Source organism: Corvus kubaryi, unplaced genomic scaffold (assembly GCF_017639235.1).
Source record: "Corvus kubaryi isolate FWS band 111438036 unplaced genomic scaffold, C.kubaryi_AGA036_p1.0 37394, whole genome shotgun sequence".
In the NCBI taxonomy this organism is placed as follows: domain Eukaryota; kingdom Metazoa; phylum Chordata; class Aves; order Passeriformes; family Corvidae; genus Corvus; species Corvus kubaryi.
In genome coordinates, this window is record NW_024581133.1 from 16392680 (window position 1) to 16407093 (window position 14414).

At 38.1% G+C, this 14414-nt stretch overlaps 1 protein-coding gene across 7 annotated transcripts in view; it reads right to left on the reverse strand.

Moving 5' to 3' along the window:
* Positions 1 to 1142: 1142 nt before the first annotated feature.
* Positions 1143 to 14414, reverse strand: part of VPS13C (vacuolar protein sorting 13 homolog C) — a 74301-nt gene continuing 61029 nt past the window's right edge. For 6 of the 7 annotated variants that reach the window (XM_042038942.1, XM_042038939.1, XM_042038938.1 and 3 more), the window contains 8 exons: positions 13883 to 14046; positions 13296 to 13341; positions 12142 to 12265; positions 11384 to 11498; positions 5606 to 5697; positions 4543 to 4666; positions 4199 to 4285; positions 1143 to 2814 (listed from right to left, as the gene is read on the reverse strand). In XM_042038942.1, the coding sequence (XP_041894876.1) occupies positions 2725 to 2814; positions 4199 to 4285; positions 4543 to 4666; positions 5606 to 5697; positions 11384 to 11498; positions 12142 to 12265; positions 13296 to 13341; positions 13883 to 14046 (842 nt within the window). In that variant the 3' untranslated portion in view covers positions 1143 to 2724. Of the gene's footprint in view, positions 2815 to 4198; positions 4286 to 4542; positions 4667 to 5605; positions 5698 to 7224; positions 10573 to 11383; positions 11499 to 12141; positions 12266 to 13295; positions 13342 to 13882; positions 14047 to 14414 lie in introns of those variants that run through there. The other variant, XM_042038940.1, reaches the window with a different exon arrangement.

Here is a 14414-nt window from a genome sequence, read left to right on the forward strand (position 1 = left end):
GCCTGCCTGGGCCTCCGTGGGGTTCTCCCATCTGGATACATCTCGCCTGCCACCCGGGATTTGCGTTCGTCCCTGCCGCTCCAGCCTGCCGTTCCAGCCTGCTGTTCCTGAGAGCCCGGGATCGGCTGCCCAGCGGTTTGTGAAGCCTTTGTTCCATCCCTCCCGGGATCCCAGGGCACCAGTGCCACGTGTTTCCCGAGCTCGCTCCGGAGCGCCCCCTGCAGCCGCGGGGGAACCATGGCACCTGCCCTGCTCACCGGGAGCCGCCAGCGCCCCTGCCGGCTGCGAGCGGAACTGCACCCGAGGGGAAAGGGCCTGACAGCCGAGAAGGCTGGGACTGGGTTTGTGTTTGCTGTTACTGCCAGAGTTGTTGTTGTTTTGTTTGACTGGTTATATACATATATAGAGAGAGAGAGTAAAGAACTGTTATTCCTATTTCCCACATCTTTGCCTAAAGGCCCTTGATTTCAAAATATAATAACTTGGAGGGAAAAGGGGTTATATCTGCCACTTCAAGGGGGGCTTCTGCCTTCCTTAGCAGACACCTGTCTTTCAAAACCGAGACACCTATTCATCCCAAAAATCCATCTTCATTTAAGCAAGAAATGGAATTCCTCTCTCATGTCCTCTTGATCCAAGTGGTAAAGGAGGTCATGCAACACTCCAGCTGGAGGTCATCTACCAGTTCAAATTCAGCTAGCAAACCAAACAGCAAAGATGTGCATTTCAAAGTAATGAAATATGAGAAAATGAAATATCTACTGTTTACAATTCAAACCAGAAAGTTTACCAAAAACATGAGGAAATATATAACTGGATCAAGCAGAAGACTGGAGTCCAAAATGTGTCTTCAGAACTGTTTTAAGCTCCAATTCCCCTAAAAACAGACACATGATACTGTCTGAACATGCACCAAGTAGACTAAAGTGACAGCTATTTTCAAGAATGAATTAAGAGGCAGTACACAAACAACTAGCCCTAAATGCCAGAAAACAAGATGTAAGAGCTGCTGAGCTGTAGAAAGCTCTTTTGCAGTACCTTCATACTCCAACCATTGTTTCCATACAGTGTCAGTGACACGAGACAAAGCAACAGCACATAATGCACATGAGAAGCAACAACACCTTAAATCATAGCACAAATACTTGCATATAAAAATTTATTCTTTTTTTTTTTAACATGAACTTGATATACATACAACCTAGACAGCTAATTTATTTATTGTTTGAGGAGAACTTTCCAGAAAACAGGTGATAGCAGAGAATTAAAGGCTGCACCACACTTTTTTCTCATGTAGCAAAGCGGATTAATAGCCATGTGCATACAACACCAATAAAATCACGTGGGCAATGCTCTCTATAAGTTCTGTGTTTGGCAGCTTACTTTTCAAATGTCTTAAGCTTTTTAACTTTGGTGAGCTCATAGGTACAGGTTAAGAGTGCATTTATACAGTGCACCAGCCCTTAAGTACAGAGTTTAAAAGTCCGGGCCTGGTTCACTGCATGGATCTGTAGAAAAATAGTGCCATTTTATTTCATCAAGTTTGTATCTACAGCTATTATCCAGCACAAAATTAAAGTAAGAAACAGAAATTATTCTTTGCAATTGAAGTAAGTTGAAAAGGGCAAATTTTCATGAGTTTTCACAAGGACACTGATTTTCTCATTTGAGAGCCAAAGACTGACAGCAAAAGCTCTCAGTTCACTGATCACTGAACTCAAATCTGTTTGCTTATATAGTTCTTGACTCAGTTACCTATGGATGTGCCTCGTGCTAAGAATGGGACTTATCTCAAGGAAGTTCATGGGATTACTCACACAAGGCATACACTTTGGGTTTAAATGTCATGTTAAACTGAATGCTAGCAGTCTTCAGGAAGACAAACTGCAACAAAATCTTTGTATCAGAAGTGACTTTTAGCTTAATGAGATGGCATTCTTCCCGTAGAGTAACTATACACCGAAATATGGACAGCTAAGTTCTTAGATTGAAGCTTTTGACATACAATGCTCAACTCAGTGGGCTGTTCCTTCTGGAGAAGTCTTTAAGCCACAGTGATACAACCAAAACCATAACCAGGCACACAACAGGTGAACAATATTTTCCATTTTTAAAGTGCAGATTTTCATTTACAATGTGACAACACTCCAAAGTAAACATTTCCAGACAACAATGGCCTATTTCTTTCATATATACTCATTCTTACATTGCTTCACTGCAGTATTTTCTAATATTAAACACTCAGAGATGTAATTATATTAGCTAAACTATGTACAGCTTTTAATTTAAGGAGAATGTTGTCTGAAATAGATTTTTTCATTCATTTCAATCACAAACAGAAGTAACTAATTTTGCAAAACACCAGAACCACGACTACCACCACTGGTCTGTAAACCATAAATTTAGAGTGCAAATAAGATAACCACTTCATTTTAGAATCTCTGACATTAAAAAAGGCAGAAAGTAAAATTTCAGAGTGGGAAAACAGTTTATCAAAAATTGTAATTTTTAAACTGAAATGCACATTTTAGAAATCCATTGTTTCCAAAAGATGCATGTCTTCTAAAACTGAAGTGTTAATGGCTGTTAACTTTGAAAGAAGACTTCAGATATTTTATCTTTACTTTTTATCCAATGTTTCCATGATGCTACAAATCAATTTTAGGGAGAAAATTGCATACCAAAGGCCAAACCCAACAAATCCTGTCATTATCAAGACAGCATTTAAGGTATCCTCAACTTCAAGGACGCTCTCTTCACCAGCTTCTGTTGTTTTCTTGTTGTCTGGGCTTCCTGAATGGCACAACAAACCCTCTGTAGAACAACAGAGTGAAAGCAAATAAACAATTAAAGCAGGCAGCAGTTTTCTTCCATAAGAAGCTACTAAAGCATGGCTAATTCAACAAACATGGAAACCCACATACACAGGCTGGTTTAAGTCAAATACTTAGCTCCTGATTCACATGCACAATATTCAACTGATGAACAGAAACAGAAATCCACAAAAGGTGAATGGGTAGTATTGCACTTGAGAACAGAAAAATCTATTTTTAATGTATTGATACCAGCACGAACATCAGCAAAGGAATGTGCAGTTAGGAAATAAGACCAAAAAAATGTAATTAAACACAAGGACGTATCTTCTAATGTGACCTGTGTGTTTTGTGCAATGCTCCAGCTTTGGCCATGCCACTAAGATACAGACACACGAAAGGCACGTGGTACTGTCTGAACGCTGCCTTAATTCCAAGTGTGATTTGGAAGATGTGCTGTAAGAGAAAGCTGAAGGAACATTTTTAGACAAGACACAGTAAAGAACTAAGATCAACTCTTCCGGTATATAAAGTGCCTCAAAATTATAGCAATTTTTTACCTTCCCAGTCTAACCCCTTCTTTTAGAAGGTTCAATCAATTTAATAGCAGCAATTTGGCCCCGATTCTGATTCCATCTGCTGACTTGCCATTTACTGGAGCTACAATTTCAAGCGTGCTTCCAAGACATGGTGGATCTAATTGATTTCACTTTTGGTATCAGGGAGAATACCTCCTCTCTCATCACCTGATACAACACTACAGTAACACACATGGTTTCTTAGGTAAATTTTTCTATTGTTCAAGTACCCTGGAATTTATCCAAATTCATATATCAGATTATGTAAGTTACCTACAAGATCGAACCATCCACAGAACAAAGGCTCACAAAATACTCCAGCCTCCCCAGCACGAACAGGAACAAGCACTTAGAGATAAATGGTAGAAAAACCAGGTGTGGGAAGGGAGGAGGAAGGAATCTAAGTAAGCCTTTTCCTACAATGTCCACTTACTGGCTTAGTCAGATGATCTTGAAATAATGAGGAGATACATGGAATCCTACAAACTATAGGGAATTTAATACAACCTAGCACTTTAGATATTGGAATTATTTTCCTTTAATGAGCTTTAACATACAAAACCTAAGACTATGTCACTGACATTAAATTATTATTGCATAAACTCTCTTAAATGCTTTGGACTATTTGGTCTCATCATACTCTTGGTTAAACTCATTTTTCAGCATGAAACTACGGTAAATGCTACTCAAGCACAGCAGCCTATTCTCTAACAAGTCTCTGAACATTACCATCTTTTTAACACACTGAGTTTCAACAATTGTTAACAATATCATAAGAAAAGAAGATTAAAAAATATATATATATACCCTTGCTGTAGCTTCATCCCAAAGCTGAACTGTCTTTACACATTCATGACCTGTACTGTCCTTTCTTTGGAACATCTTTTGATCCTGCTGCAGAGGGGAACAAAAATGTGCTTCAGATGACTCACAAAACAAGAATGCAGAATCTGTTGCTTAAAGGGCTTGAATGTCAACTTCAGGTTAGATTTCAACATTTCTGTCCAACCCAACTGTCATACTTTCAAGAAACTTCCAGTACATCCTGTCATATACTCCCTTAGTTAGCAGCTAGAATCATAAATAAGTTAAAAGCATGTCTGGACCTCTAGTGAGTGTTAAATAGAAAAAAATTTACATGTTTTTCTTACCAAAACCGTAATTTTTAGAATATTTGCTTCATAGGAGGGATAACACGTAAATTCTTCAAATAAGTAATCCCACTCTGTTGTTAAATGGCCTAAGATTTCCACTTCTTTCACATATATCACTCTCCTGTTCAAGAAAAAAAAAAGTTTGCACTCAATTTCTCCCTGGGACTAGAGCTTTTGCTAGAAAAACTAAACAAAATGAAAACATTTGTTTAAGAAGGCAATTTCTATGTGGATTAAAATATCCACTCAGTCACAGTGGACCTGTATTTCCTTAACACATTCTGAGACAATCACTTGGTCTTTAAAAGTCATAGATGATGTAAGATATCACAGTATGAGCGGGCCAAGGGGGGTAAGGAGAGAAGTGTACATTTATCTAAGTCTGCAAACAAACTAAATTATCATTCATGGCCTTGAACAGTGCCTCAAAAAGCTTGTCCATCTGCAGCCTGAATTCTGAGGTGTGCTGATCATTATTTAAAAAACCACACTGGGAAGCTCCATGGTGTTATTATGGATGAGCCCCTCTCATGCACTCAGCCGAGGTGCAAACTGGTGACCTATAGAATGTGGAAATTTTAATCCTTTTTGAGTTCTTAAACTCAAGACTGGTAACATCTTGAATTCTAAAACTTGTCTGATGAGTTAAATATTAATTTTCATGCTGGTACAAAGACTTAAGACTTCATTTAGAATATCCTTTCATTAACAAGGTTGTAAATGTGTATTATCAAACCACTAGCTTGACTGCAAACCCTTATCACAAGCTAATTTGAAAAACCAAAACCAAAGTGAAAAACCAGAATATTTCCCTCCAGTATGATGAAAGGGTCACTGATCTCAGAGTAAACTGTCTTCCCAAATTAGTATCCAGCACTGACATCACAACTAGATTACATTTTCCATTAAGGAAACAAAATAAAATACTAAAAAAATCAAGAAGAAAATAGAGATGGAAACTAGGTAGGCAGAGAATAGCAATCAGTTTAGACTTAGCCATAGGTCTAATCCCCAAGTTGAAATCATGTCAAACCCTTAGAAAGCATTCAAAATTTAATACCTGTTGGTGACAATAAGGTTTGCTCTTCTGCCTCTTGGAATTGCACAGTGGTATCGATACACCTCTTTTTCCAACTTTCTGATGTGCAGCTTCTGAAACAGAAACAAAAAATAATTTGGGGGCTGTACAAAAAAAGAAAATCAAATGAAATTGGTGTCTTGAATTCAAAAGCCTTCTGAAAAGTTACCTCACTGTTAGTTCTGTAAAGTCACACAGAGGTCTCAGTCCTGCAGCTGAGTCACTGAAATGTCTGATCCGTTCCACTCAACAGTGGGACACTGACACTGCTGTATCAGACTAATTCTCCAGCTTTAATTTCTTTCCTGCACCAGTAATTGTTTAATAATGCTCATTGTGCTACACCCCACGCTGCAGGCTTCATTCAAGAGTGAAAACTCTGCAAAGGTCATGTACCCTTATGAGGTTCATGACCCAGACCCTCAGAAAGATATCAAGGTACAAATTCTCAATGCACCTCAAGATCAGGCTTCTGAAGCACTGAGCAGATATGACTTTGCAACACCCAAAATACACAAAGGTGTATGAAAGTGCAAGACAAAATTACTCATCATGTTTTGATTAGACAACTACAACTCAAGTGACAACCTAAAATCTAGAAAAAGTTTTGAAATAAAGCACTGAAGTGCTCCTAGGATTTTTTTGGGCAATTAATCACTGATTTTTTTTTTTCAGATTTCCCATTCTGTACATTCTCTTTGACTAAACTAAAATGTTTCCTAGAGCATGTCACCAGGATTACAACATTCCATCAACAACACAGACCAGCACAGAAGACAGGCTCACAGTCATCCCCACATCAAGCTCCCAATAACACTGGATTAAAGGCAGCAAGACTTACTGAGTGACACCTGAACGTCTTTGTGGGGAAGGAATGCACATAAAAACATCATGCAGCAAAAGATAAAAGTATGAAATTAATAATATGCTACCAGTGGGAACCCAGCCTCAAAGTGGGTATGAGAATAAATCTGTGTCAACTACTGGTTTTGCTAATATGCAAAAAGTCTTTTAAAAAGACACTTATAAATAGTGTTTAATTAGCAAAAATTAGCAAGACAGTTATATAAGCATAAAGTCAATGCACATTAGCTTTGTACCCTCTAGGTCAATACAACCACTTTTTTATGATACAACCTGTTTTAAGGGAAAATGGGCAGCTCCTGTGTAGGAACATGGGAAAAGTAAGGAAGAATGCCTGGGTGCAGAATGCCTGCACTTCAGATCAACCTTTAGCAAGTGCCTGCAAAGGGGTGCCCCAAAATTAGTTTGATATTCTTCAGAGCAAAAGTAAGATGACTTTCAGTTCATTTAACAGCTGTTACTGTGGAATTCAGCCTCTATAACAGTAAATTCCTCAGTTGTTTCTGACAAACTAATAACAATGAGCTAAAGAGAAAGGACTAAACCTTCAGTATGTTTTCAGTTAGTTCTTGTAAATAGCCATTTCCTTTTGTCTTTCCATAGATGGACCCAGAAAACCAATGAGATGACCATAGAGGCTCCACTTGACTCCACAGCTGTCTGTGATCAACAGGTTTATGCAGTTTGAGTAACCAAAATTGAAAGATCAGCTTACATAAGACTCAATTAAAAGAAGGTTCAACTTTTTTTTATATTTGCATTTTATTTTCATATATTCAAAGTTCAACAAATATCTTACAGCATCATCATACATCACAACTGACTCCAAAAAATCCTTTAATCTCAAAAGTGGATGAATATTCAAGAGCTGAAATCAACAGCACAGTGTTTTCCTGGACTTGCTCTCTAGTGGTGTCATGTTTTGAAATACATTTTAATCCAGTATTTTTCAGCAACCAAAACCATAGGGTAAACCAACATCTTCTATAAAAAAATATTCCTTTCTTACCATCTTAAAAATTTCTGAAACTGTACAAAGTACATGAAAGGAAAAAAAGACACCAGAAAGACTGCTTATCTCAAAGTGTCTTCAAAACATTAGAAGAAACATGGCAGCATATGACTAAAATGAAAATATGAACTCACATTTATACCTGACCCATAGCTGTTTCAAAAACAAGTAAAAAATTTAAGAAATAGAAAACCCACCACCATGTGAAGACTGTAATTCAAAGGCTGCAATCCATGTTCTGGATCCTTTTGTTGAATATGAAGAATTTAGACATGCCACATATTTAAACAGATTTATTCATAAGCATGTTTCTCTATTCAAACTCAAAGCTTTGGAAAGAAAGCCTGTTTCTCATAACTTCAGAAACAATCCCGATAGTATTTTTAGATTTTACATGCAATATGTTACCAAAGTAAGAGTTCCCACTGAGGCCTGTGCCTAAAAGATGCAGTATTTCTCAGAGCTCTTCTCAATACACCTGATAGATTATGTAGAAAGAGGGTTGCACTTGATGTTAATTACTCCATGATCTGCACACTCTTAAAATTCAGACATCTTTATCAAAAGCTGTTATTTTTATGAGCATACTAGAGTACTTTGAAGAAATTAACTCATTCTTATTTTACGTGGAAATGAAAGAACCAGTGCAAATTTACACAGCAGAACAGTGAGTCAACCAGAAATAGAATCTGCAGTTTCCAGCAGAGTCTACGCTCTGCCACACAACACTGTCTCACCACCCTGCCTCAATTATTCATGAGGTGTTCTGCATTCTTTATAAAGCTCCATGCTTTAACTGGGAAATGAAACAAAGTAATGCCACGGGCATTGAATAATGTATGAGTGACATCATGCCAGCCCTGAGGAGCTGGGTGAGCAGCAGCCCCTCACCGGGCACAGTCCCTTCAAGCACACAGCAAAGCCCCGCCACGCCAAAGGCTCCCACCACCTGCTCCAGCAAACCTCAACTTAAACACTCCTCAGACATGATTAAAACTCATGAGAGCTCATTCCTTGGAAAACAATTCTCCTCGAGCTGCCCTACTTGTCCTTTGAGATCTCCAGCTATCCTGTGTGCTTCTATTTAACAAAACACGTCCTGTACGCTCAGCCTCGCACCATGAGCCGAGGCACGGCCCGCAGCACGTCAGATCCGACTTCCCTTCGGGTTCTGAACTGACTGAGCACATCCCTACACAGCCCACATATGCTGGGTGCAGCACTTCTGCCACAAGGAACTGCATTAACAAGTTTACCCAAGTGAGCTGATCTACTCCACCTGGTACAGTCCTCAGTTTGTACCAAAAACCCCGCTTCCCTGTGGAACAAGTACCTTTTCTTTTAAAACCTACATGTTTACTCCTCCTAAGACAAGCTCTAATGCCTGCATTTCACACACAAGTAATTAAGTGAAACATTTTTCCATCCAATCACTGGATGGTATTGAGACATCTATTCCTTAAGGTAACTTTACAAGGTTTCCACTCTGCGAGCCTGTGTTTATTTCAAAAGGACATAAGCATTAAATGTAGTTAAAGTAGGTGAGAAGGTGTGGGTTCTGGTTAAACTACTTGTAAGACAGGATCAAAACTGATCCAAAAATAAACAGCACTTAGACCTACTGTGATTAAATTTGTAAATGGACATAGAATTGACTTTCTGACTCACCTTTTTCATTAAATATCCAATTTCATGTAAAGACACTGTCCTGTCTTGCTTCTAATTTACATTAGAAAACAAAGCCTTCCCAACAGTGACCTCTAGCACAAAAATCAAAATCAGTTAATTAAACCTCTCCTGTATTTCATTAAGTGATTCATTGAAAGAAACAAACTATATTTAGTGAACTATACAGAGGATTTATTCCTGGTTTGTATCCAGTTCCAATCTACACCATTTAAGAAAAAACACAAATACTAGATGTGGAGGAACTGCATAGTATCAAATTTTCTGTGTTGACTGTGCCACCTTTTCCTTTTTGCTAGGGGTAAAAAACATAGTAAAAAAAAACCAAAACTCAAGAAGAAAAAATTTGGCCGGCTTAGTATATCACAACTTAATTTCATTTAATCAGCCAAAAAAAATTCACTAAATGTTTTTTTGAACAATTTTAAATTGACCATTAAATTCTAAAAGGCATTACCAGCAAAGATGCTTCTGTTCAACATTTTTTCCCATATGATAGGTGAAAAATTTGCTCTGACAACAGCTTGTTAAGCTTAGCTTGCTAATTTCTAAGATGCTGTATTAGTAATGAAATTTATGGCATCCCTTAGTTTAGAAATATATATATACACGTACTTTTTAAAAATATATATATGCGTGTGTGTGTGTGTATGTGTGTAAATTCCTGTTAACAGCTGAAAGCTTACACATATTTATGTTGAAGAGCAAAGCCTCTGAAGATTCTGTGAATGAAAACCAGAGACAGCTAAGCTGGCTGTGTACTTTAACTGAGAAATATTCATAAAGAACCAGTAATAGTAACTTGAAGGCATAGTGGGTCAGCAGATATGCAGCTGACAGGCCTATGGTATAGTACAGAAACCACAAGCACAGGTTTTCTCAGCATTTATATGAAAATAGTACTTCTAGATCATGAAATTATAAGCATTTTCCCTGAAATTCCACTCAATATCACTATTTTAAATATTGCTCAAGATGTTGCTCTCCCCCTCTGTCCAACGCTCTTAGCTCTAGGAGAACACCAATAAATAAATGAACTCCAGATCTAATCTACTGTGATTCTTTTTTCCAGGTGCCTTCTGTTGCTGCCATTCATAAGGAGCTAAGCATCCCTAGAAAAACAAATATACAGGAAACCCTCCCTGTCTCTCCCATCTGAGTCACTCATCTAATCTTACTGAGGATGATTATTCAAGTTTGTTTTCTTAGACTGGACAACATGAAACACCGTTTTATTCAACTGCTACACAGAAAAGATATGGATGAAGGGGAGAAGGATGGTAAATGCAATCATGCCCTTTATCTAAATACTTAAGGCAAATAAAAAAACCATGACAGAAATAGACAATAAATATGGAACATGTTTACTCCATTATTCCAGTTCTTGCTGCATGCCAGGAGAGAAGGAGAAAGAAAAGAAATGTTAGAAATAGAACAGGGAATAAGGATTAAAAGACCATCTACAAGCAAGTAGCAAATATCCAAGTTTTGGTCTTAAAATGTTAATATAGGCAGCTATTTTACACTACCTTTTTAGCAACAGAATAACCATTTAAAGGTAAGTTTTAAGAACATGAAGTATGAAATACAAACTAACCAGATTCTGACTATCTAGAACTTGAAAACTCATGTTATTCATCTTCCATATGTTAGGCACATCCACATGAGAAAGCAGGCTAAATGTCCACACAGTGCCTGTAGCTATGACAGATTGCTAGTATGAATAACATAAGGAAAAACCAAACAGTGGTAGTTGGAAAATTCATGCAGTTTTTTGAAGTGCTGATACAACCAAACAATTCAAGCTCTATTAATCTTTTTTAAAAGTTGCTTAGTTTGTAAACCAACCTCAGCTTTTTTATAAAAACAAAAAATTTGGAACTATCAAAATGGAGTTTTTGCCACATATTTAAATCTTAATTCTAATAATTCTTAATCCTACTACCTCCTTCCAGAGCATGAGAATTGATTACAGAACATAAAATGGACAAGACCATATAACAGCAATGCTGCAGTTTCCTTTTTGTACTCAGCTTACTCCAAGCACTGGGCCTCCCCTGCTATCCAGGCTTGCCTTATGAAATAGGCTGGGGCAAATTTTACTTCAGATAATGACTGCTGCAGATTGATTGCAACTTAATCCTTTAGGAACCCTGGAAGTTAGAGAATTTTAACAGTGTTTACAATGCAAAACATACCTCAAATAAATCATAGCCCTCAGCTTCCACCCTGTTGTAGGGCCGAATGATGCCATCTTCACGGATGAGGCGCGGGGGACGGAGATTTGACACTTCTTCCGTTGATTCTGCCACCCTACCATAGTGCAAGAGGATTCTGGTAAGCTTCATACAATCCTGAGTTTCATCAATACACCTTTAAGAAGTCACCCTTTCACTTGCCTCACATCCCACTTACACATCCTGCCTATCCTGCAGATGTAAATAGTAAAGACACACTGATAATAATAAATCAAAAGTAGCAGTAGCCAATTAAACAGCTACAGAATAAGCTTGAGAACTTTATTCCCAAATGCAGATAATTTAGTAAGGGTTCTCAAGTTTATTAACACACTATCCAAAGGTCCCTTAAAACACATGGAGCCCCTGATGTGCACTGCTAACCAAATTTCAAACTGAGAAGTTTTACTCTGAAAATTTCAGTGGTCTATTTTTCATAGTAAATTTAACTCACATTTGTCATCAGGGGAAGGAGCAAAAGGAAAAAACTGATTAGTTATTGTCTACCTGAACTTCAACTCTGCAACATGTTCTCTGAAGCAGCAATTTCCTCATCATCATAAAATACATCTATTACAGGCTACTGGACATTTCTCAACCCCACATATCATCCATCCTGCTTTTTGTATTTAACAGATAATCGCGTGGCACTACTGGAGCACTTTACCACCTGGTATCCAGCACGGGGAGTACTTCAAAACCTCCTCTTGGCACTGTACCTTTGAATTCCCTGGAAGGTACTGCTTGCCATATCTACAATGCCTCCTGTCGGGCGGGCTACCACTCCTACAAGCCCCTTTCCAATTCCTTTGAAGAATCCAGCTGCACCTTCTTTTTTAGCCCCTTTAAAAGAAAGGAAACAGAAAAATAAATGTTTTCATGACCTACTTGAAGACATTAACAACAGAATTAAACCATTACTGCTACAGGGGAACTGTTTTGTATTGGACACAGCCCACAGCCATTGATTGCAGAGTCCCATTGTACAAAGAGCTGTCTGGGGAAAGTCACCCACTGCTTCCTGGTGTGCTCAGACACATCACTATTCATTAATACCCTACCAGCCTCTGAAGGGCCCGGAACTGAGATGTCATCAAGATTCTCCTTCTCACACTTTCAGTCTGGACTATAGGCAGGCCATACATCAATTTTTCGTAAGTTAACAGTAATAACAAAATATTCTGAAGACACTAAGATGCACAAGTATGATAGAAGTTAACTACTTCTAAGTCAAAGTTACATGGGCCTGGTGATACATAACTATGGATCAGTCAAAGGAGTGTTCAGAAAGCAGCTGTGTTCATCCACCAAGGAGACAAGGACTATATATCAAAGTATCACCCAAAAGCTATAAAATGCCACACAGTAACAATTGACTCCCAACATTTACATCACTGTGACTTTAAGATTAGTAAGAGGCATTTTATCCTGGGTATTTTTTATATCTGTCATATTCATGAAGTAACAGGAACAAATACTGAGTTCAGGCATGAGACCAAATTTGCTTTTTAAGATTTCTCTGACTTTTGGAGTCACAAAAATTTTTTTCAGTTGGTGATTTTTACTTTATTATTTTTACTACCTTTATTCTGGCTTCAGACAACAAATTGAGTACTACAGCAGGCCTAACAAAAAACATCACAGAGACAACCACTTCTTAACTCATACAAAGTTTTAAAAGGTGGTAAAGCCAATAACAGATCTAAAGATACTTGAGGAAATCATCGTGTAAGTTCACATTTGAATAAGAAACATAAAAATCTTGCTATGCCTTAGCATCATCACACTTAGATTGATATTTCTTAACGTTACAAAATAAATTGCAGAGTACTGAGAAACCACTTTAGCTGGGCAGTGCAGCCTTCATGCTTACCTTCTACTGGTTTAGTGATGATGCCTGTGACACCTCCAACAACACCCTAAAACAAAGATAATTAAGTTAATAATTAATGAGAAACTGGAATGCTGTCAGTCCAGCTAGGCAGCCTGTTGTCTCGCATCCTTATTTTAAAACTTTATAATGTAAAGTTCAGTATCAGAAACACTGTTTAGCTAGGGCTTTTGGCTTTTTTTTTTCTCTTACTCTGTACTTTTAAGAAAACTATAACTGAGGGAAAGACGTGACCTTGCAGTCAATTCTGTCATTCAAGAAAGGATCCAGTTATTTTAATTACCTAACACATTTGTTGAGCATGAGTAACTATTTATTTATTTATACAATTCACAGGAGAAATTGGTGTTATTTCCTGTTCAAGATCCTAACTTCAGGTCCTCAGGCTGACCAGAAACATGACCTCAAACTCTACAGCTGATGCACTACACTGAGTCTCCTCCACACCCACTGCCTGTCTCTTCTGTTTAGTTGATGTACTGACAAAGAAGATACAAAACTTTCTAGCAGGTAGTTTTCAAGCATGGATCCCACACTGGCACATCAAACACTCATCTCCAAATCCATACCCGTAACAGGCCTTTTCCTCCTTTGGCCAGGCTCTCCCCAAAGTCTTTTGGCTGCCGACCCATTTCCTCTCTCCTTTTCTGCTGAAATTCTTCATCCAGAGTAATGGCAGCCAAGCCTTTGCCAACAGTACCAGTGATCCTGGACACCATCCCTGCTGCCCCACCTGAGGGAACAGGGCACAAAGCAAAAGTTATGTGCTTTCACAGCTTAAGAGTAGACAACACACAGGAAGCCAAGAAGTTCATAGCAATTTCCCTTCATATTCAGTTTAGATATGATGAATTTACACAGAGCAATACCACACGTTGTCCATGAGAAGACTCCAGAACCTGGTCTGATACCCATAGAAACAGCAATAGGGAACACCTGCATCACTTCACTACATGTTATATACTACACTGGATGAAAGAGTGCTTTCTCTAATTACTGTTAAGACATAGCTAAAAAAAAAATCTAAGGTCATTGTAACAGAACATTTCTCAGGCTTCTCCGGACTATTGAAGTTATGCTTTTTATTTATCCAGAGCATGT